At 48.4% G+C, this 23,034-nt stretch overlaps 1 protein-coding gene across 3 annotated transcripts in view; it reads left to right on the top strand.

Moving 5' to 3' along the window:
• ZC3H18 (zinc finger CCCH-type containing 18) overlaps positions 1 to 23,034 on the top strand; it is a 43,251-nt gene that overhangs the window by 7,632 nt on the left and 12,585 nt on the right. For 2 of the 3 annotated variants that reach the window (XM_079315965.1, XM_079315966.1), the window contains 9 exons: positions 1,471 to 1,555; positions 2,384 to 2,532; positions 2,885 to 2,977; positions 3,445 to 3,602; positions 5,005 to 5,037; positions 6,499 to 6,616; positions 7,867 to 8,147; positions 19,534 to 19,734; positions 21,981 to 22,106. In XM_079315965.1, the coding sequence (XP_079172091.1) occupies positions 1,471 to 1,555; positions 2,384 to 2,532; positions 2,885 to 2,977; positions 3,445 to 3,602; positions 5,005 to 5,037; positions 6,499 to 6,616; positions 7,867 to 8,147; positions 19,534 to 19,734; positions 21,981 to 22,106 (1,244 nt within the window). The remainder of the gene's footprint in view (positions 1 to 1,470; positions 1,556 to 2,383; positions 2,533 to 2,884; positions 2,978 to 3,444; positions 3,603 to 5,004; positions 5,038 to 6,498; positions 6,617 to 7,866; positions 8,148 to 19,533; positions 19,735 to 21,980; positions 22,107 to 23,034) is intronic. The other variant, XM_079315967.1, reaches the window with a different exon arrangement.

Here is a 23,034-nt window from a genome sequence, read left to right as displayed (position 1 = left end):
CCTCGTGCCCATCCTGACAGGTGTTTTTGTTCAACACATGTTTTCCAAAGGTTTTATGTATTCCTGAATCAGTTAGAAAAAATTCCAGCATGTTAAAGGCAGAAAAAAAAATAAATTCCTGGAGTCCTGACTCCATGCCTGCTCCTTGATTAAAATATGAATGCTGTCCTTTGGAGCCTGAGGCATTCTTGGGAGCTCTCCTCACAAAGCAGGAGATGAATCTGTACCCTGGTTTTCATACATTAACTCATAACAGCATTCTCAGCTGCCTGATTCCAAGGAGACCTCCCAGAAATAAATACTTCCCCTTTTGTTGCAGACTTCACACAGCTCTTTTGAAAGCAGCAGAGTGGAGCTGCTTCTCCCATTCATGCAGCACTGAAAGCCAGCCCCAGCTTTGGGGAAAACTTCAAACTCTGCACTTTCTTCTGCTTTCACTGTGGAGGGAGGGGAATATTAATGCAAATTTTAATTGGGGTGTAAGTGCAGGTTTTTAAATGTGTGGCTGTTGAGGAGAGTTCTCTCTCCTGTCTGGCTCAGGAATGCAGCAGGAGAGGCTCTTCACCCACCTCTCTTTGCTCCTGTCTTTGTCTGCAGCCAAGGGATGGATTTTTTCTTCTATCCAGCTGCATCAAAGGAGAGAATTTTCCTCATATTTTCCACCCAGAAAACCCCTGTTGCCAGGCAGAGGGAAGGCACATCCAGATGCTCCCTCTTCACATGTTTCACATGCTGAAAATAAGGAACAGAGAGAGGGAAAACCAGGATGTCCTTTAGGATAAAATCCTGATTTCCTGGCCAGATACCTGTGACACCTCTCTTTTTTTTCTTCCTTTGAGAGCAGAAGAAAATGCTGGTACTTGAAAGTTCCAACAACTTCTCTTCTGGAGGTGTTTCATGGCTGTTATTTCTTAATCTTGGAGCAACCAGAATTTATTCCTGGTGTTGCATCCCTGAGGATGAGGCAGAGTTTTGTTTGAGCTGGTTCCCAACTCCAGTGTGGAGCTGAGGAGTAGAAGGGAAGCTGGAAAAAATCTGTTGGATTTATCCTGAAAAGTTCATTTGTGAAATTGTCCCTGGAGAGGGACTTTGGACAAAGAGTATGGAGGGATAGAAGGAGGTGGGGCTGGCAGGGTTAGGTGGGACATTGGGAAGAAATTCCTCCCTGTGTGAGTGAGGAGACTCTGGCACAGAGAAGCTGTGGCTGCCCTGAATCCCTGGAAGTGGCCAAGGCCAGGCTGGAAGGGGCTTGGAGCAGCCTGGGATGGTGGAAGGAGCTTTTAGAGCCAGCTGGAATTTTGTGCCTTCCCCTTGTGCAGGTGCTCTGAGCCATTCCCTGTAACCTGACCTTGTTTTTATCCCATGCTTTTGCCCCAGGGTGGCTCTCAGTGACTGATGGTTGAGCAGATTGGGAAATGTCAGGTCCTGCAGGGAGTGCCCCACATGAAATGTCAGCTTTGTGTGTTCCAGGATGATGACTTGGAAGAAGGGGAAGTTAAAGACCCCAACGACAGGAAAGTGAGGCCACGTCCCACCTGCCGCTTCTTCATGAAAGGTAACCACCCTCTGGGGGTGGGAAGAGCCAAAACTGCTGAAGTTGCTCCTCTTTGGGGATTTATTTTCCTCCATGAAGTTGCTGTCCCATGATAAATTCTGCCTCAGTGTCACCTTTCTGTTTCTTGGTGACCAAAGCTGAATTTTTGTGGAGCCACTCCCCAAAAAAGGGGGTTTGCCCTCAGCGTGGTGAGCCTCAGGAGGGAAATAAAGGGAAATAAAACAGAAAAAGCTGTGACTGCTCCATCCCTGGAAGGCTGCAAGGCCAGGCTGGGCAGGGCTTGGAGCAGCCTGGGGTAGTGGAAGGTGTTGGGATTGGAATGGATGAGCTTTAAGGCCTTTCCAGCTCAAAGCACTCATGGTTCTGCTCCCTGTCTCACTGTTTGTTTGAGGTGCACTCTGGTGTTTTGCTCTCAGGTTTCCTGTGAAAGGCAAAGCTCCTAATTAGAAATGTTTGTCATTAACAAATGAGGATCCCATAGGCTTATTCCTGCATTTAATTAGCAGTGTGTGTCCATCCCTCCCTTTTTCCCACTGGAATAAGGTTCTTGAACATTGATCCATCTGTGTCTGGATCTCTTTGTCCCCTCTGGCACCTGGAGAGTGACAAATATCTCTCCATGTGTGTGTGCAAATTTACCTGTGGGTACATTTAAATGACCTTGAGTGATTTACCTGTGTAAATCCCAACCAAGCTGGAGAGGAGAAAAATCAAACACTTGAAACAACATGACTCCTGCAAGGATTTGAAATACCTGATGGGGATTTTTGTGGTTGTGGGGCTGAAGTGCTGCAGGGACAGGGATCTAACAGCTGTGTGTTCCCACAGGACACTGCACCTGGGGCATGAACTGTCGCTTTATCCACCCTGGAGTGAACGACAAAGGAAATTACTCCTTGATCTCCAAACCTGAGCCCTTCTCCCCCAATGGTGCCCCTCCCATGGGCCCTCACCCACTGATGCCAGCCAACCCCTGGGTATGGAATCCCTGCTGTGGCTTTATGGTCCTGCACACCCCTGGGAGTGTTCAAAGTGGGGTTTTGGAGAAGCTGGTCTAGTGGCAAATGGCTCTTCAAGGCGCCTTCCCACCCAAACCATTGCACAATTGTGTGATTTTTCTTTTTTTTTTTTTTTTGAGCTGATACCTAAGCAAAATCCAAGCCACAGTTGGATGTGTGATTTTTAAATGGTGATCTCAGAGTTGCCAGTAGAGGGGGGTAATTTCCCATGGTTTGCATCTCTGGAGTAACTCAGGTAGATTTACAAAGCCCAGCTTTGCTGTTTGAAACTAACTCAAGTGTCTTCTCCTGCTCTCTCACCTTCCCACAGGGAGGCCCAGTGGTTGATGAAATCTTACCTCCACCTCCTCCAGACCCTCCAACAGAAAGTGCCTGGGAGAGGGGACTCAGGCATGCTAAAGAGGTGAATTCCTTCCTCAGGGAATTGCTGCCTGCCTCCAAAACCCACTGGAAAAGCTCTTCTTGGAGCACAAGTGTCTTGCTCTTTCTCTATTCCTTTTGCCTTTTAACCTGTTAATTATGTTTTGTTGTATATCACAATTGTCAGACAGCCAAGAGCTCAAATCCAGGTTGGGAGGGTGTTTTATTTTAAAAATAATGGGAATTTATGGCCTTCAAGTCCAGCCCTCACAAAGCAAAGCTTTAAGTTAATCCAGTTTCCCTCCTTTCAGTACCTGATCACTGAAGGGAGAGGAAACTTCTGTTTCCTGCTGTTCTGAGCTGCTGAAATATGGAATTAATGAGGAAAAGTCCAGTACCCTGCACATTCTGAGGGAAGAAGATGCTCTATATTAAAATTAAGTAGAGGGGAATTTTTTACTATTACCATTTCTCCCTTCACTCCTCACACTGTTTTTTATGCTCTGCCAGGTATTAAAAAAAGCCACAATGAGGAAAGAGCAGGAGCCTGACTTTGAGGAGAAGAGATTCACTGTGACCATCGGGGAGGATGAGAGGGAGTTTGACAAGGAGAACGAGTTTTTCCGGGACTGGAATTATCGCATCACCCGAGACGTCCGGGACCCCGCGTAAGGGACACTGCTGCCTCTGCTCCAGGGATGGCTGGGTGGGAGAGCACTGCAGTGAGGCTGCCTGCCTTCACCCACCCCTCCAAAACCAGGCAATGGCACCTCCAAAATGTGCCAACAGCTTCCATGAAGCGGGAGGTTAAAAATTTTGAGCCGCCTCCGCTCGCGTCGGTTCAACCCCACCTCCCTTCCCAGTCTCCTTTAACCCTTCCTGCCTCCAGTTTCCTTGGAATTCTGCTCCCTCCTGGGCTCTCTCCAGCTCTGCATTGCCTCCCTCACACCAGTTCATCCTTCCAGCTTTGTTTCCCTCTTTTTTTTTTCCTTATCCCAACCATGAGAATTTCAAACTATTTGAGCCGAGGCTGTGAAGTTGGAGCGTGTTCAGGGTGCAGGAGCTGGTGGCCCCAGCTGGGCACAACTGGCTTAACAAACACCTGAACTGGTCCCAGTTCAGCTGGCTACTGGGCAAAGCTGGTACCAGCACCCTAAGTTTAAGTGTTTAGGTCCTTGGGGTTTTAAGGTTAAATTGAAAGTGTTGGAGAGCTCAAACTCAGCTCTGGGAAATTGTTTGGTAGTTCTCGAGCCAAGAAAGGGAGTGGGAAGAGAATTTTTGGGAAAGAGGTTTGGATTCTGTAGGAATACAGGTGGATTTGTGTCTCCTTGCTCTGTTCTTCCTACATGGACAGATTATTTGCACTCCCAGAGGGTTTGCAAGGTTTAGTTCTGTTTATTTTAGAGTGAATGAGTTACAAAAAAAACCACTTTGAAATGGAGTAAATTAAGCTTTTGTTCAATGTTCTTTGATTTGCTCTGGAGTGCAATTCCTTTCCCTAATTAAAAAAAAAAACAACCAAAAAAAACCCCAAAACCTGTACTCAGTTCTGAAAAAAAAGAAATTTCTAATATATTCATATTTTCAAGAGTTTAATTAACTCTTAATCTTGGCCTTGTGTTTCTCTCAGAAACAGTTGGGGTTTATCCCCAAAGCTTTGGGGGTTGTTCATCCATTACCTTTATTTTATGTAAAATGCACCAGCAGCATTTTGGGCCTCTCTGATGTAGAAATTGTTAAGAACAGGCCTGGTTTTCTTATAATTCAGAAAAAAAAAAAATGTATATGCACATAACCAGTGTTAAGTCATCCAACAGCTGCAATTCCTGAAAATTCAATGGCATTAAAATATCTTCATTGTGTGTGAAGGGAGTTTGCTCTGTAAACCCTAGAAAATGCTGATTTTTTTCTCTCCCCCACACACAATTTATTGCCCAGTTGGACACCTTGCAGCCAGCTGAGCTCTGGAAGTGCAGCTGGGATGTGGAAAATGCTTTCAGCACTGTCTTGTGACATGTGGAGTTGTCTCAGTAGTTCATGAATCCCTTTTTCTTTTTTGAATAACTATAGGGAGGTGGACATCAAAGAAAACATTAACTATGGGTAAGCAGGTCTTTGATTCCAGTACTGTTGTTACAACTGTAAGAAAATTTTCTTTTGCTTTTTTTTCCCCATTGCACTTCCTCCAACTTCCGAGGCCACAGACAGACCACTGTCCCCTCAGTGGATATATTGGATTATTTTGGGCATGATATCAATTATTTTCTAATGATTTAAGCACTGAATTACCTAAACACAGCAGTGATCCTTTTTGAAATTTAAAAAAAAACTCCACCAATATTATAGAAAAGGGAAAATTGGGTTGGAGGCTGTGAGAAAAAGCAGAGTTTCCTTCCTGGCATGGCTTGAGATGTTTTTGTGTCTCTTTGAACACCTGATGTCACTGAATCCAGGCTGGTTTGGGCTTGACATCAGGAATTTGTTTCTGACTGAAGCATCCCAAATCCTGGTTCTCCTTCCCTTGGCTTATTGCTTCAGTCCAAAAGAGAAATCCTAAATTATTTAAAAGCACTGAAGGAAATACACCTGAGTCACAGAGCAGCACCTACATCTTAACCAGGTTTAGGCTACTTGGCTTTTTAAAATGCAAAAAGTGGCCCTTTATTCCTTTTTTTTTATATTTTTTTAAATAAATCAAGAATCTCATTGTGGATAATCTGGAATTTGGGAGCACTTGCTGTATAATCTTAGCTCTGCCACTGACTCCTCTGTGGCCCTGGAAGTTTCTTATCCCTGTACCCACCTCCCCATCCTCACAGTGGATTTGATATTTGCACTCCAGGTGGTTGGATGTTGTTGAGTTGGACAATTCAAACCATCAAACCATGTCAATAGAAAGCAGGAAATGGAGGAAACAGCTTTAAGGAGGGTGGAGTTTCAATCCTTTTCCTCCCCAAAAATCCTGAGTTCTGCAGCTGATTCCCACTGGAGAACATCAGCTGTGGAAAAGTGGTGCCTTCATTCCAGGGGATAATTCCAGGTCCAGATGTTGCTGACCTTCCCCCAAAGCTCCACTGTGGAAAAGCTCAGCACCAGCTCCTGTGCTGTACTGGTGGCACTGGGATGCAGCCAGGAGCAGGGAGCTGGTGGATCTCCATCCCTTCCATCCTGAAGGTGTTTGGGATGAGCTGTGGGTGCATGGGCACAAATCCAGCTCTCAATCCATCAGCAGAGCATCTCCTGCTCCCTGGCAGGGGCTCTCAAAAGCACTTGCTGTGTTTGCACCACATTGATTTGAAGGCTGGATTTTTGGTAGCTCTTTGGTTTTTTTTCCCCTGTTGTTTATCAAGAAAGGTTTGTGCTTTTCTCTGATAAGCCTCACTTAAAAAAATTAAAAAAAAAAACTGTTTGGTTGGGTTATGTAGAAAATAAACAACCTCTGTGCAGCCCTGCTGCATTGAACGTGGTTTTCTTGTCACTGTGACTGAGCTGGCCTAGAACACAGAGTTTTTGTGGTGCCAAGGTGCCACTTCCCTCTCTAACACTCCCTGTTTTTCATTGTAGGCTTGATCCCTATGCAGATCCCTATTATGACTATGAAATAGAACGTTTCTGGCGTGGTGGGCAGTATGAGAATTTCAGGGTTCAGTACACAGACCCCGACCCCTACCGTAACTACAGAGTAAGTAAGGAAATCCCCCTCTCCCCCCTTTTCCCTTCCTGACTTTCTTCCAGGTTCTTCTTGGCCTTGCCACAATCCCAGAGCAACTTGAAAAAGGAGTTTACAAAGAGTGAAATCTTGGTTTAATCCCTGACAGGAGGGGACAGCCCCAAGTTGGGCTCTGCTCCAGGGAACAGGGACAGGAGGAGAAGGAACAGCCTCAAGTTGTACCAGGAAATTATTACAATGGATTTTAGGAAAATTATTTCATGGAAAGGGTGTAAAGCATTGGAAAATCTGCCCAGGGAAGTGGTGGAGTCCCCACCCTTAGAAGTGTTCAAAAAACCCATGGATGTGGCACTTGGGGACATGGTCAGTGGTGGTGCTGGGCTGAGGGTTCCACTGGATGTTCTCAAGGTCTTTTCCAAACTCAACAATCCCATGTCTGGGATGGGAAGGTGGTTCCTTCTCATGCTCCTTGGCTGCCCCTCAGTGCAGCAGTTGAGCATCCTTGGACATCTTGGGGAGGGAGGGAAAGCTCCTGGTTGAGGAAAGGTTAATTTCCTCAAAGGAAAGGTTTTTGAAGGTTCATTGTTGGGAAGGAGGGTTAGATTTTGGCTCTGTGTGCCAGCAGAGGCTCCAGCCTGATTGTGCAGTGCTGAGACACAGGAAAGCAGCAGCCAGGTGCTGAAATATCAGGAGTGGGTGATGCTGCACCAGGATCTGGATGAAAACAAGGCTCTGAACCCTTTCCCTGCTCTTCCTTTCCCCCTCATGCCAACTTTGTGCCTCTGGAGCAGTGACCAAACCAGCCACTCCTGCTCAGGGGGGAGCTTTTCAGTGCTTTCCATCAAATCCTTCCAAAAGTAGCTTTTCCTTTGCTCTAAATCCTTGCTTTCTGTAGAAGCAATGCCCAGACAGGAGCCTGGGCCACACATGACCAATTATTTTCCTGATGCTCATTTGCAAAGTTAATTAGCTGGTTATAGAAATGATCAGCAACGAGAGGAACGACTTGTAAACATCAACACATTAATTTAATAAGCTTAATAAACCAAATTAATCCAAGTGTTGCCTTTGAAAACAGCAGTTGTGTGGGATATGCTGCTGTGTTTGTGTGCAGGTCCTGCTCAGCAGGATCCGGATTTTTGATTGATTTTCTTATCATCAATTTGCAGCTTATTGATCACTGAGGGGAGGGCGGGTGCAATTCCTGACATTCCCAAACATCACCGCGGTTTTCTGTTTGTTGTGTTTTTGTGTTTTTCAAGGAAAGAGAGCGAGAACGGGAAAGGGAAAGAGAGAACAGACAACGGGAGCGGGAACGGGAGCGGGAGCGAGAACGGGAGCGGGAGCGGCGGCAGCGGGAGCGGGAACGGGAGCGGGAGCGGGAGCGCGACAAGGAGCGGCAGCGGCGGAAAGAAGAGTGGGAACGGGAGAGGGAGCGAGTCAAGAGGGACGAGAAGGACAGGCAGCACAGGGATCGCGACAGGGACCGCGACAGGGACCGCGACAAGGACAAGGCAAAGGCGCGGTCGCCGCTGCTGGCGGGGTAAGTGCGCGCTGGGAACGAGGGATGGTGAGCGCTGTGACCACTGAGGGGAGCCAGAACATCGGGCACGGGCACGGAGAGTGTAACCTGAGCCTGGGAGATGGGAGTGTCCCCTTCCCTTCGGCACGGAGGGGCTTGGGGAGGTGAGGGAATCCTGCATGGCACTCCTGTGTGATTCCCTTTAAAGCCTTGAGAAATGTCCCAAAACAGCCAGAGCTGCTCTGAGATTGTGGACAGCAAAAATATCGAGATTTCAGTACAGCTGGAAAAGGATCAGGGAATCCTGCATGGCACTCCTGTGTGATTCCCTTTAAAGCCTTGAGAAATGTCTGTCACAAGAGCCAGAGGTGCTCTGAGATTGTGGACAGCAAAAATATCGAGATTTCAGTGCAGCTGGAAAAGGATCAGGGAATCCTGCATGGGAGTCCTGTGTGATTCCCTTTAAAGCCTTGAGAAATGTCCCAAAACAGCCAGAGCTGCTCTGAGATTGTGGATAGTAAAAATATTCTCAAGATTTAAGTGCAGGTGGAAAAGGATGAGGGAATCCTGCAGGTTGGTTCCCTGGGAATCCTGTGGTGATTCCCTTTAAAGCCTTGAGAAATGTCTCAAAACAGCCAGAGCTGCTCTCAGAATTTGTGCATAAATAACAGAAGTATCTGGAGATTTAAGTACAACTGGAAAAGGATGAGGGAATCCTGCATGGGAATCCTGTGCTGACTTCCCTTTAAAGCCTTGAGAAATGTCTGTCACAAGAACCAGAGCTGCTCTGAGCTTGTGGATAGCAAAAGTATCTGGAGATTTCAATACAGCTGGAAAAGGTAAAGGAGTTGTCCTTGGAATGAGTTTCTGCTCAGTGGAATTGCAGCTTGAGGTCAGGTTTGTTTCCTTTGATCACCCATTGTTTGTGGAAATCCTGGTTGTGACCTGCATGAAAGAGAAAATGGAACCAGACAGACTGAAAGTGCAGGAATGTGATTCCTGTTTTGTTCCTCTGTCAATGATTTATGAGCTCTGCCTTTGCCAGCCTCCCCTGTCTGTGGCACATTTGTAAATATGGATAAACATCCCAGTGGAATTTGGTTCAGAACCATGGAAAAGTGCCACATTTTTTTGCAGAGGGATGTCTTGGACCAACCTGGTGTAGTGGAAGGTCCCTGCCCATGATGGGGATGAAATGAGATGAACTTCCATGTCCTTCTCCACCCAACCCATCCCATGATTTTGTGACCTCCAGGAAAACTGCTTAACAGTTTTTTTGGGAAGAGTGGCACTCCCACAGCATGAGGAGCACCATGGGGACACAGAGCCATGTGTGGGCACAGAGAAGGGCAGGGAAGCTTTTTGCCAAGGCTCATTGGAGCTTTTCCTGCTGTCTGTGTTGTTCCTCTGCACTGGAGGAAGGTGTGAAACACAATGGGCACGAGGAAGAGTTGGATCAATGAAGAGCAGGGTTAAGAATGCCAGGAATGAGGCTTCACATGGAATCAAGTGTGAGCAGGGCTTAGTCCTGAATCCAACCCAGAATTTTTATCTGCAATGCTGAAGAAATAGCTGATTTTTGACCCTCTTTCCCAAGAGGAAGTGACAGTTTCAGAACGGTCTGGAGGAGCAGCAGCAGCTCCAGAGCAGTTATAGGAAGACCATAATTACATGTTCTGTTTAATTATAATCTTCACTTAACAACCACGATTTGTGCACCTTAATTACCACATTGCCCTGTGGTTTCTGCTCTCCTTGGCTTGGTGATGGGACAGATCTTGCCCAGACCCATGTGATGGAGATGATGTCAATGAAAGTGATGTCACCTGCCTGGCAGCTCAGGGTCATGAGTCAGTGACAGTCACCGTGACCCAAGGCTGAGCCTTGGCTGCTCCTTGCCTTGGCACTCCTGCAGTGCTGGGGCAGGGCTGTGTTGGGAGAGTTTGGGCTGTCCAGAGGGTGTTGGGAAGGGCAGGGGCTGTGCTCACCAATCTTGGATCCATCTCATTCCATGAAACCACGTGAGAGCCCAGGGATGCCAGGACAGCATTCAGGGATGCACATTCCCTGCTTCCCTCTGGCACAAGGGAGCTGGAGATGCCTCTTGTGTCTCCAAAACTCAATCATCCTTCAAATTAATCTTCAGAAATATTTCCTGATACACCTCTTTGCTTTTTATTTGTTTTAAGTCTGCTATGGGGAGGGACTTTTCAGAGGACATGGTGTGACAGGGTAAGAGGGAATGGCCTTCAACTGAAGGGAATGCAGGGTTGAATGGAATATTAGGAGGGAATTCTTCCCTGTGAGAGTGGTGAGGCCACATTGGGAGTGACCCTGAAGCCCATCCCATCCTATCCTATCCCATCCCATGGAATTTCAGTTCCCATGATGGACATCCATGTCAGCACGACCCCATCCCACAGCTCTGCAGGTGTCTGGATGCCTGTGGAGAAAACAAACCTGCAGAAAGAAGTTTTGCAGATTTTGATAAATCCTAACAAGTGAAAGCATGATTGCAGTTTCTCCCTGGGAGGGCACATCCCTCAGGTGCTGTCACTTGGCTTTTCCCCAGGAGTCCCTGTCACACTGCTGGCTCTGGGCCGTGTCCCACGTCACTTTGGGACCTGCTCCCAACTTCCTCATGGCACTGCAGTGCCTGGAGCTGTCTCACCTTTTCTCCAGATCCCTCTGTGCCAGGCTGCAGAGGGGCAGCTCTGGCATGCAGGTGTTGAGCAGCTCCCCAGCCTGCTGAAGCTGGGCTTGCTGTGTGCTTGCAGGGCAGCAGGATGCTCTGCAGTGCCACAGCACACACCTGGGCTTCTATTTATAGACTCTGGCCTTTCCCTAATTGCTGCATCCCAGCTTTTGGCAGGGCCAGCCTCTGCAGGTGCTGCTGGGGGCTGGCTCACACCACAGCTGCCTGCTGGCATTGCCTGGCTTCCAGGACCTGCTCCACAGGGCTGGAGAATTCATCCACAGAGTGTAGAGAACTGCACCACAGAGCCTGGAGAATTCATCCACAGAGTGTAGAGAACTGCTCCACAGGGCTGGGGAATTCATCCACAGAGTGTAGAGAACTGCTCCACAGGGCTGGGGAATTCATCCACAGAGTGTAGAGAATTCCTCCACAGAGCCTGGAGAATTCATCCACAGAGTGTAGAGAATTCATCCACAGAGCCTGGAGAATTCATCCACAGAGTGTAGAGAACTGCTCCACAGAGCCTGGAGAATTCATCCACAGAGTGTAGAGAATTCCTCCACAGAGCCTGGGGGAACTGCTCCTCAGAGCTCAGAGAACTCCACAGAGCTTGGAGAATTCCTCCACACAGAGCCTGGAGAATTCCTCCACACAGAGCTTGGAGAATTCCTCCACACAGAGCTTGGAGAATTATTCCACACAGAGCTTGGAGAATTCCTCCACACAGAGCTTGGAGAATTATTCCACAAAGCCTGGAGAACTGCTCCACAGAGCTCAGAGAACTCTACAGAGCTTGGAAAATTTCTCCCCAGTACTCAGAGCTCATCCACAGAGTGTGGAGAACTTCTCCAGAGAGTTTGGAGAGTTTATTCAGAGAGCTTGGAGAGTTTATTCACAGAGCTTGGAGAGCTTCTCCACAGAGGTTGTGCAAGCAGCACTGAGCTTTGGCAAAGGCAGAGCTGAGGATGTTGGCAATTCCAGGTCCATGCTGGTAATTCCAGGTCCATGTTGGTACCTCCAGGTCCATGTTGGTAGCTCCAGGTCCATGTTGGTAGCTCCAGGTCCATATCAATAATTCCAGGTCCATGTTGGTAGCTTCAGGTCCATATCAATAATTCCAGGTCCATGTTGGTAGCTCCAGGTCCATATCAATAATTCCAGGTCCATGTTGGTAGCTCCAGGTCCATATCAATAATTCCAGGTCCATGTTGGTCTCTCTGTTGGTGTAGAGGCTCCTGCAGGAGCTGGAGGAAGCAACAAACCAGGACCTGCAGAGTCAAGGGATGAAAGAACCCAAACAGCAAATAGCAGGAATAAAGGAACAAATTCCCTTTGCATTCTGCTGAAAGCAGGAAGGTTTAACCTGATCTCTCAACAACAGGAGAGTTTAAGGGTAAAAATGTGGAGAAGCCAGTTCAGGAGGAATAGAATTTAACAAAGATTTAAATCCTGATGCATTCAGGGACAAGCAGTTCTCCTTGAACCTTTGGAAAGAAGAGGCTGCAGTGTTCAGGCTCCAATGGGATTGTCACATGTGGATTGGCCTTTTGGGAAGAAATTCAAAAAATTATCCTCCAGTACCTGTGGGGAACCACCCAAAGAGAGAGAGAGAGGGTAAGGAGTAGTGACATGACAAAGGGAGATGGTTTCAAACTGGCAGGGGCTGGAATGAGGTGAGTTTCAACATTCATTCCAAACCATTCCATGATTCTGTGAATGTGCAATTGCTGTTTTAAGCATTGGGTTGGATTTTTTTTTTTTTCCCCAAGCTTAAGATGAGCACTCCAAGAAGTTTAAAATCTGAGATTGCACTGCTGGTAAAACTGTTCCTCCCCCTCCTCCCCCTCCCTCCTCAGGCACCAAACACTCAAACAAGCCAGGACACTTTATGATCAATTAGAGGGATAACTTGGCTGTCTGTGCTCCTGCTCCCATCTCCAGAACGAGTTCTGATGCCCCAGGCTGGGCCTGATTTTTGCTGAGTGCAGAATTCCTTTTTTTTTTTCTCTCTGGCTTGCCAGTGGAGCTCCCTGTTGTGCAAAGCCTTTCAGGGATAAAGAAGTGACATGAAATATGTCCTCTGAAGAAACCTAGAGCAGTGCAAGATGTTCTGACCCTTAGCTGGGGGTGAAGGCTCTACACACTGAAATAATTTTAATCCTTTCTGTTGTTGCCATAGGCCTTTATCCCTCCAGCATCTGTTTGTTCCAGGAGCTCATGAAGCAACCCAGTGTTGTGGGGCCTGGTTGTGTTCCCAAAACACTGAGGGAGATTCAGGAGACCATTCCCAAGGGACACTGATGTCCCTGACCAGGGACAGGGCCAGGAATGGCTGCAGCTGTGTCAGGGCAGGTTTAAAAGGTGATTCCCCAGGGAATGGGCACAGAGCTCCAGGAGGGTTTGAAAAACCCTCCCAGGGATGCCCAGGTGGGATTGTTGGGGTGTCTGTGCAGGGCTGGGGTTGGACCCACCAGAGAGAGAAGGAATCTCAATTTTGCTGCCCCTCAGCTGGGGTGGTGCTCAGTGTTGGCCAAGCAAGGAGGAAGAAGGTCCATGGGATGGGCATTGGTTTCTTTCCCACCTGGGTTTCCTCTCCAAGCAATGCTGGGGGTTCTGATGGGGAGCAGCACAGCAAAATGAACCTTGGAGTGAGACATTGTCATCTCCAGTCTTGGGATTTGTCACCCACAAAGACCAGACAAGCTTCAAGCTGGGCCTGGGGAGGCTCAGGTTGGACATCAGGAGGAATTTCCTTATGGAAAAAGTGACTGGAATGGGCTGCCCAGGGAAATGGTGGAGTCCCCATCCCTGGAGGTGTCCAGGAAAGGACTGGACATGGCACAGGGTGAGAGGACTTGGAGCTCTTTTCCAGCCTCAGTGATTCCAGAATTCTCATGGTGTGGAGCCCAAATTCCATGGAGCACCAGAGCCAGGTAGGATGAGGAGAAGGAGGGAGCTGTTGTCCTCAGAGATGTTCCCAGGAGGTGACAGCAGCTCCAGAGGTCAGGAAGGAGCAGTGTCTGACAGACCATCCTGTATCACACACTCCTATTTTGGAATGAAGTTCCCTCCATCAGAACTAAAACTATTAATGGAGAGCACTTGGGCAACCATTAAAAACCAAAATAACCCTGGGAGCGAGGACTCAGACAACTCATAGCCAAGTCAAGAAGGACAAATCACAAAATCCTTACAAAACCTTTCCAAAAAGGAACCTGGAGCTTTTCCCAGCTGTTCCTGAGGCCTCACCTGGAGCAGGTGAGGGTGACGTGATCCCATGGCCGTGCTCACCCTTGTGTTGTTTTCTCAGGCTGGTTCAAGTTGACTTTGTTAATCTCTGAGCACCTTAATGAGCAGGATAACCCAGGCTCTGGAATCAATGCAGGTTATCCAGGGCCTGCAAGTCAGAAAGTGTTGGAATGAGCTTGATTAGATAAAGGAGTGGCAAAAAGAAGGGAATGCAAATGGGGTGATTCATGGTGGTGGTGTGTGCACCACAAAGCAACTGAGCTCGTTTTTTTGGGAAGAATCTCTAATTCTGAGTGTTCCTGGGTCATTGCTGTCTTTCTTGAGAGCTTCCCAATGCTGCCAGCTGGATTTGTTCTCTATTTTTTGGGTGTAGAGGCTCTGAATGAAACTAGTTTTGGGGTAGTCAGTGCTGGCATCTCATCCTAAAGATGGGAGGATGGTGGATTTGGGATCCTCTTAGTTTTCCCTGTGGAAATCTCAGTTATTTCCTAAAAGAAATCCTTCATTTGTTCCTGTTTGTCCTGCCACAGGAGGAAGAGCAGGCAGGACAGACAACTGGGAGATTTTGGAGTTGGTAAAAGCCTGGAATGCCCTGATTCAGCCTTGTATCCATGAAAATTGAGTGAAGGGGTAACCAGGGAATCCAGGGGTATGGATTTGCTCTGCAGGTGTTTCCCAGGCTGAGATGGGTTTTTTCTGCTCCAGCTGGAGCTGAATCTCTTCCCCTGCACACTCCAGGTGCTCCAGCACTGCTCAGAGAAGGAATTCCCTTCTTTTCACATGCAGAGCACATCCAGTGCCACTCCAAGGTTCTTTGGGATCTCAATCCAGTGCCCTGATGGAAGCTCTGCTGTGATAAACACGATAACAACTTGTTTACATCCCTGTTTTTTTGTGGTGCAGCTGCCAGCCAGAGCCATGGAACCTGCTTAGACAGCTCTGCTTTCATTTCTGCTCCCAGGACTTGGGGGAAGTTGTGATAAGAACAGCTCTGCTCTGGAGCCAGGCTGGGAGTGTTCAGCTTGGAGAAGGGAAGGCTCCAGGGCCCAAAGGGGAGAGTTGGAGAGGGACTGGGGACAAGGGATGGAGGGACAGGACACAGGGAATGGGACACTGCTGGATCAGATGGGATGTTGGAAAGGAATTCTTCCCTTTGAGGATGGAGGTTGAAGCTGTGGCTGCCTCATCCCTGGCAGTGCCCCAGGCCAGGTTGGATGGGGCTTGGAGCAGTGGAAGGTGTCCCTGCACAGGGACTGGAGCAGTTTTAATGGCCCTTCCCACCCAAACCATTTTGTGATTCCACGATGATAAAGTCTGTGAATCAAACTAAGATTTCTAAGTTCTCCACAAAAAAAAATTCCTGCTGACTGGAATTTCTGTTGGTCCTTATGGTTCTTGAGCTGCTGCCTCCACTGCCCCAGCAGCAGCAGCAGAGTTTCATAACCCTAAACTGAGATGAAGGGCAGTGAGTGACTCAGATGTGGATCATAAAAATGTGATTTTCTTTGGCATTTCAGAGCTGGAGTTACTGGGAGATCCCCCAGCCTGGATTTTGGTGGAACAAGGCAATTCCAGGGCAGGATCAGTGGCACATTCTGGGGGCAGGATTGCTGCTCATGGAGAGGAGGCTCTCCAGGTGTCAAATGCTCAGCCCTTAGGGGAGATGCCATCTCAGATAACTTTATCTCCCTGCTGGGATGATTTCATCCTGGAGCTTCAGATTGTATCTCCACTCTTTAATTTCCAAGCCTCTCCCCATCATGCTTTGAAGAAATCCTTCATTTTTTCTTTTTTTTCTTTCTCCCTTTTTTTTTTGTGTCTGATAATGGAAACAACTTGAGAAAAGCATTTTCCCTGTTAATCTTCCCCCAGTATTGACCAGCAGCTCCAAGGCTGTGCTGAACACACTTTCCAGAGCTATTATCCCTCTCATTACTCCAAGACAGGAAAAGGTCCTGCGTGCCTGCACTCTGCTGGAATTTATTTTGCAGCAATTACAGTCCCTTCCCAGCTGCTTGGCACATGGCTGCAGTCATTCCTCGAGTCCACTTCCTCTGGAAAATTCCACTTTGCTGAGGGAGCAGCGGCCGCTGACGCAACCGCGGCTTTTCCTGCGGGAGCACCGGGGCTGCTCAGCCAGCCCTGCACTTTCCTCCTGGAGAAATCTCAGCTGGGAGAGCAGCCCCGGGCCAGGCTGATGTCACTGCTGCCCAGGGGTGACAGCTCTGCTTCCCTGTGCCACGCTGTGGGGAAGGAAGGGCAGGAAGAGCTTTGCCCTGCATGCTGATTTTCCACTCCGAGATTAGAAATGTTGTATTTCTAATCATCATGCATGAGGAGAACATGAGCTGGGCAGGGTTTTTTTTCTCTCCTCCTTTCAAAGTTTTGTTGGATTCGGTGAGGTGCTGGGGTTTTTTTTTGGTATCAGGTTTTTTTTTTGGGGGAGCTGGCTGGGGGTGCTGCCAGCTGGAGCTGCCTCTGTTCCTCCTCTCCCTGCCAAAGCCAGTTCAGCCTCAATTCTCCTCCTGTTTGCTGTCATTACATTCCAGCCAAATGGGCATCAGCCTGTTCCTTCTGCAAAAGAAAACTTTGAGTGATTTTAAGGGTAAAATTGCCTTTGGAAGCTGCTGCCTGAGTGATTCTTGAGGATCTGGGTGGAAATTTTGCTTTTGGTCGCCCTGTCTCTTCTCTTCTTCCATCTAATTAATTTTTTAAAACCTTGTGGAAGAAACTTAGGAGTTCATTCTGAAATATTTCACTTGGGATGAACACACTCCCTGTGCTGAAGTGTGTGAGGTTTCCCTGTGCTGAGGGTGAGGATGAACTCCTGAGCTGATCCCATGGCTCACCACCCCTGGAATTCTTCCCTCCTTCCCTCCTTTTCACTCAACCCCTGCTGTGGGCAGGTTGATCTCACTGAGCCAGCAGCAAACCATTCTTAATTTTTAATTTATTGAATTAAGGAGCTGGGAGCAAGAGCCAGATCCAGCACCAAATGACCTGTAAGAGTGAAAGTGAGGAGAAATCCTCATCTCCCAGCCATGGGCCTTGGGATGTTCCTCTAGGGAGCTGCTGCAGCTCACTTTCCATTCTGCCTCCTGAATTCCACTGGAGAAGATGAGTCCAGCAGCATCAGATCCCAGTTTTAGGTGGAACAAGTTTCTTTGGTGAAGCTCTGACAAAAGGCTTTGAAATTGTCCTGACAGGAGCAGCATCTTCCTTGTCTGTAGCATTTAGTGCTGAGTCAAAAAGCCAAGCACACCCCAAAAGGAACCTTTCTGTTGTGGTTTTCCTGGGGAAAAAACCTTTCCTCCAGAAAGTGACTTCATCCAGAGGGAATTGCATCAAACCAGGTAATAGGTGCAAGTAAGTGAGATTTGCTTTCAGAGCCATCCCAGCTCCCAGGCTCTGGAGTTCAGCTGGAGTTGTTCCAGCTCCCAGTATGTGCTGTGGGATCTGGATTTTAAGGGAGGAGAAACCCTTTTGGGTATGAAAACTGGTTCAGGAGGGAGTTGAGCCTGGAGGGATGTGAGGATATTTATTAGTTCATGGATTTGTGAAATACCCTGAGCTGGAAGGGACACACAGGGATCTTCAGCCCAAGGGTTGGTCCTGCCCAGGACACCCCAAAATCCAATCCTGAGCAGTGTCCAGACTCTCCTGGAGCTTTGTGCCCATTCCCTGAGGGAAGATCCTTCCCTGATCTCCAACCTGAGCCTGCCTGACACTGCTGTTGGCTTCCAGATGTGTCATTTTGGACACTGCAGGAGAAACTTCTCCAGAGGTTTTGCCCTGGATAAAGCTGCTTCTCTGTCTGTCTGTGCCAACAGAATATTCCAGACTGAGATCCCATGGGAAGGGACATTGGATCAGGATATTGGATATTATCCATGAGCATCCTCATGTGGTTTTCTCTCCTCCTTTCCTTGCTTTTTATCCTTCTGCTTCATGCAAGGTGTGGAGGCTTTTCCCAATCTTCCTTTTCTTCTTTCTCTGCACTTGGTTGATTTAAGGATATTCCAGAGGTTAAATTCCAAATGGATTTATAAACATCTGCTGGAAGGAGCCCTTGAGCCCAGCTTGGACTATTTAATGTTATAAATAATAGGCCCAGTGTGTCTCAACCCCAGGTGTGGTGTTCCTCCAAGGTGAAATACTCTTGGAATTGTGGAGAACTTGTGCAATCCACTGCAGATACCCTGAGTTAAACTGTGTGTTGGAGCTGGGAAAGGGGGAGGATGGGATGGAGCTGCTGGGGAATAAAGCTGAGCCATGACCCTGCCTGGGACTCCCATGGAATGGAGTGAATGAACCCAGTTCTCCTCTGCTGGAGCTGGAATGAGATTTATGGGAGGGGTGAATGTGAAAGGAGGGATTTCCCTCTGAATATTCCAAGGGAGTTGTGGGACAAAGAGTAAAACTGCTTTTACATCAGCAGAGATGATAAGGAAAGAGTCAGATGTTGGATTTTTAGGTCAGCACATCCCAGTCCTGGATTGGGGAAGAGGAAACTGCCAGAAAAGAGGGGATGAGGCTTCTGTGAGGTGTGAAGTCTTCAAAGGCCAGGCTCCTGAGCAAGAGCTTTCATTATCCTGGGGTTTTTTGAAGTGTTCCTGGAATTATTAGAAAACTTGGAGGTGTCTTTTGTATCTCCAGAAGGTGGAGGAAGTGGTGTGGGGAGTGGTTGCTGCAGTGGTGTGAGTAATGGGGTGGTACTGGCTGAACCCAGTGGGGAAGGGGCCTCTCCTTCCCCAAATTCCCAGGGAACCCATGGCTTTGAGGAAAGGAACAAATGCATCATTGTCCTGCTAATTTGCTGAGTGCAAGAGACTTCAGAAAGCTTTAATCCCTCACAAACTCTGCCTGAAAGCACAGGGTGAAGGTCAGAAGCTGTAATTGAGGAGCTGAGTGCAGGTTAGAGCAAGGGCAAGGAAAAATTCCGGGTTAAATCACCCAGAGATAAGAGAGGCAAAGTCTCAGCCTCAAGAAACTCATCCTGGAGTCCTTAAGGAAGTGTCTGGTGCAGGTGCTGGAAAGTTGGCCCTGAATTCTTTTCAGAAGGTTGGAGAGGAGAAAGGAAACATGGAGAGAGCTCCAGCTCTGTGCTGCCCTAGGGAGGAGCAGGTTTCCCATCCCCTGTGTCCAGTCCTTGGAGGCCAAGAGCTGGGGCTGGAATCAGCCAGGAGGTGCCCAGTGGGACAGAGGAGGTGACACAATGGTGACTGTTGGCTTGCAGAGCAGCTCTGGTTTGTCACTGCTTCACAAACAGAGTTTCTAACTCTTCATTACCCCAAAACAGTGCTGGAATCCCACAGTGGGGATTAGGATCTGTAAGGAATCCACCTAAAGGATGAATTCTGATTTCTCCACAGCCCTATATGTTCACTTATACATTTTATTATACATTTATGATTCCTGCTTTTCCCTTTCCTACCTGCTGACCTCCTCCTGGCATTGCAGCCGCCAGCCCGAGGCACCAAAGAAGGACAAGGAGGCCACAGCTCTGGGCACTGCCCCATCCAAGAGGGCAGATGAGTGGAAGGATCCCTGGCGCCGATCCAAATCCCCCAAAAAGAAACTGGGAGTGTCCGTGTCCCCCAGCCGGGCTCGGCGGCGCCGGAAAACATCGGCATCCTCTGCCTCTGCCTCTGGATCCTCCAGGTGAGGGTCTGGGGTGGGGACGGGGTGGGAATGGGGATAATGGGGTGGGAGAGGGGGGTAATGGGGTGGGAGAGGGGGATAATGGGGTGGGAGAGGGGGATAATGGGGTGGGACAGGGGGGTAATGGGGTGGGAATGGGGGATAATGGGGTGGGAATGGGAAATGGGGTGGGAATGGGAAATGGGGTGAGAATGGGGGATAATGGGGTGGGACAGGGGGATAATGGGGTGGGAGAGGGGGATAATGGGGTGGGAGAGGGGGATAGTGGGGTGGGACAGGGGGATAATGGGGTGGGAGAGGGGGATAATGGGGTGGGAGAGGGGGATAGTGGGGTGGGACAGGGGGATAATGGGGTGGGAGAGGGGGATAATGGGGTGGGAGAGGGGGATAATGGGGTGGGAGAGGGGGATAATGGGGTGGGAATGGGGGATAATGGGGTGGGAGAGGGGGGTAATGGGGTGGGAGAGGGGGATAATGGGGTGGGAATGGGATAATGGGGTGGGAGAGGGGGATAATGGGGTGGGAATGGGAAATGGGGTGGAAATGGGAAATGGGGTGAGAATGGGGGATAATGGGGTGGGAAGATGGGAAATGGGGTGGGAGAGTGGGATAATGGGGTGGGATAATGGGATAATGGGGTGGGAATGGGGGATAATGGGGTGGGAAAATGGGATAATGGGGTGGGAATGGGGGATAATGGGGTGGGAATGGGAAATGGGGTGGGAGAGGGGGATAATGGGGTGGAATAGTGGGATAATGGGATGGGATAATGGGGTGGGAAAATGGGATAATGGGATGGGATAATGGGGTGGGAAAATGAAATAATAGTGTGGGATAATGGGGTGGGAAAATGAGGTGGAAAAATGGGATAATGGATGGTGGGATAATGGGGTGGGACAGTGGAATAATGGGATGGGAAAATTGAATAATAGTGTGGGAAAATGGGATGGGATAATGGGGTGGAATAGTGGGATAATGGGGTGGGAAAATGGCATGGATAATAGGATGGGATAATGGGGTAGGATAATGGGATGGGGCTTCTTCATGGCCAAGGAAAGGTGTGCAGGTCAGAGCTGCACTCACTTTGCCACTGCAGTCCTGTGCCTAGAGTGAGTTCCACCCCAGGAATAGGAGATTTAGATGTGGTCAGAGCTGTTGCTCCATGTTTGTTTTTTTATTTTTTTACTGGCTGTCAGATTGCTTTGGAAGAATTTGCTTTGTCATATTGCTTTGCTGTTCTTTTTGCATAGGATAAAAAGGATTTATTACTCTGGGGAATTCAGGAGGCAAAAAAAAAAAAAAGGCAAAAGTGCAACAACTTAAATATGGGGGAGGTTCAAGGGGAAGGTTCTTAGCAAATTGGAGAAATTCTGGGGAGGAGGGAAGGGTTTGGTTCACAAAAGCTTTTGCCCTGTGGACAGGGAGTGAGATGGAAGCCAAAGCAGGCAGGGAGCTGTGGGAGCTGTGCTGTGGCTGTTGGGGATCAGGAAAAGGCAAATCCGTGGAAAAACCACTTTTAAAGGGAAATAGAGCTGGATGCATGATAGCAACTCACTAGATGAAAACTGACCTCAATAGGAGCTGTAAAAATTGGATCCTGGTCACTCTGGGATGGATGGAGGGAGGAGTTGTGCTCACTCCAGTAAGAGCTGGTTGATACTGGGAGAATTGGAATTGTGGAGGTTTGACAGAGCCTGGGAGTGTTGGAATGAGGCTTGGAAATCAAGAGTGTAAAATAAGATAAAAACCACTTCTCAGGAAGAAACTCCCTGAATCTGGGAGCCTCAAGGCACAAACTGGATCCATTTCCTTTAAATGCCCTGAAAGAGGGGGCAAGTATCCAGGAGGAATGAGGAACACGTTTAATTGGAGATAGACATCTAAAAGCCAGAGCCCTCCTGAAGCAGATTTTCCTGCTGGGATCACTGCACCCAGTCAGGTGATTGTCCAGTGAAAAGGCACAAAATACATGGAAGCAGTTCCCAAAAAGGATGGAAAATCAGTAATTACAGAAAGGGAGGCTTATTAAGGATGCAAAGAGAGCAGCAACAGGATCCTCCCTGAAAGAAAAATGGGATTTGAGGAGGGGATGTAAATCCTGACAGTTCCTCAAGGAGAGTCTGTGGGGTTTGGAGCAGAACTTGGGAAGAACATCTTTGCAAACAAGACCCTGGGGGCTTTTGAGGAAGCTCTGAAGTCTGATATTTCTTTTGAGGAAGCTCTGAATTGTAACTTTTCTCCTGCAGGTCCTCTTCTCGTTCATCCACCTACTCTGGGTCCGGCTCCTCCCGCTCGCGCTCCCGATCCTCCTCCTACAGCTCCTACTCCAGTCGTTCCTCCAGGCACAGCTCTTTCTCAGGCAGCAGGTCCAGGTAGTGCCTCCTGGCACTGGGATCCAGTGGTGGGATGGTTCCCAAATTCTTCCTGACAGCTCCTTTTTGCTCTGTTAAAACGAGCCATTCTTCCTTGGCTGAGCGAGGCTGTGGCTGTTGGAGGAAGGAGATCTGTCAGCCACCCCCTCCTGTCCCCAGTGCTCCCACCCACGGGTGCAGTGCTGTTGTGGCTGGGCTCTTTCCCATGCCTGTGGTGGATTAACATTCCCATCATTTGCATTTTCTGGTTGGAAGAAGTTCAGCAGCATCTCTTTTCTGTGGCGTTGGAATTTCTGTTTCAAGAGGCAAATCCCGTTTCTTTATTAAAGTAGTTGTGTCTTGTGATAGTCCTGACACTTCAAAGTAGCAATCCAGTGTCCCAGGCTGATTAAGATTTATTCCTCTGCAACTTCCTTGCCCCTGCAGACAGTTTCCCAAGCCTGGAATATCCATAGTAGGAGAACTGGCTCCTTAGGTAGGAGCTGAAGCCACACACAGGCACCCAGAGCAGATCCCAGAGGTGATGGCAGAGCACACACTGTCACTTCTGGCACTGCTGTCCCAGAAAAAGCTGATTCCTTGTGGGAAGCAGAAGCATCTATCAGCTCAGACACCCTTGTCTGCTGTCCCTGAGGTGGCAGAGTGAGCCCCAGTGTCCCCAGTGTCACACAGGGGTCAGGCTGCTGAGGCTCTGGGGGTGAATCACCCCAGGAAGCTGCTCCTGCCCTTGACTGTCACCTTTGGGGTGCACCACTTAATGCTGCTCCTTGTGTTCCAGATCAATATTAAGTTTAGGTGTATTTTTTATCTTTTTCCCAAGTTGTTTTTGGTTTTGTTGCTGTTTAAAGGATGAACTGGAGTTACAGGATATAAAGTGATGGACATAAAACTCAAAATCCTGCTTATTTTCCTGTGTGTTCTCCCTAAG

The sequence above is a fragment of the Erithacus rubecula genome (assembly GCF_903797595.1).
Source record: "Erithacus rubecula genome assembly, chromosome: 12".
Classification (NCBI taxonomy): domain Eukaryota; kingdom Metazoa; phylum Chordata; class Aves; order Passeriformes; family Muscicapidae; genus Erithacus; species Erithacus rubecula.
The sequence above is the reverse complement of the archived record's forward strand: the minus strand, read 5'-3'. Positions and strand labels throughout refer to the sequence as shown.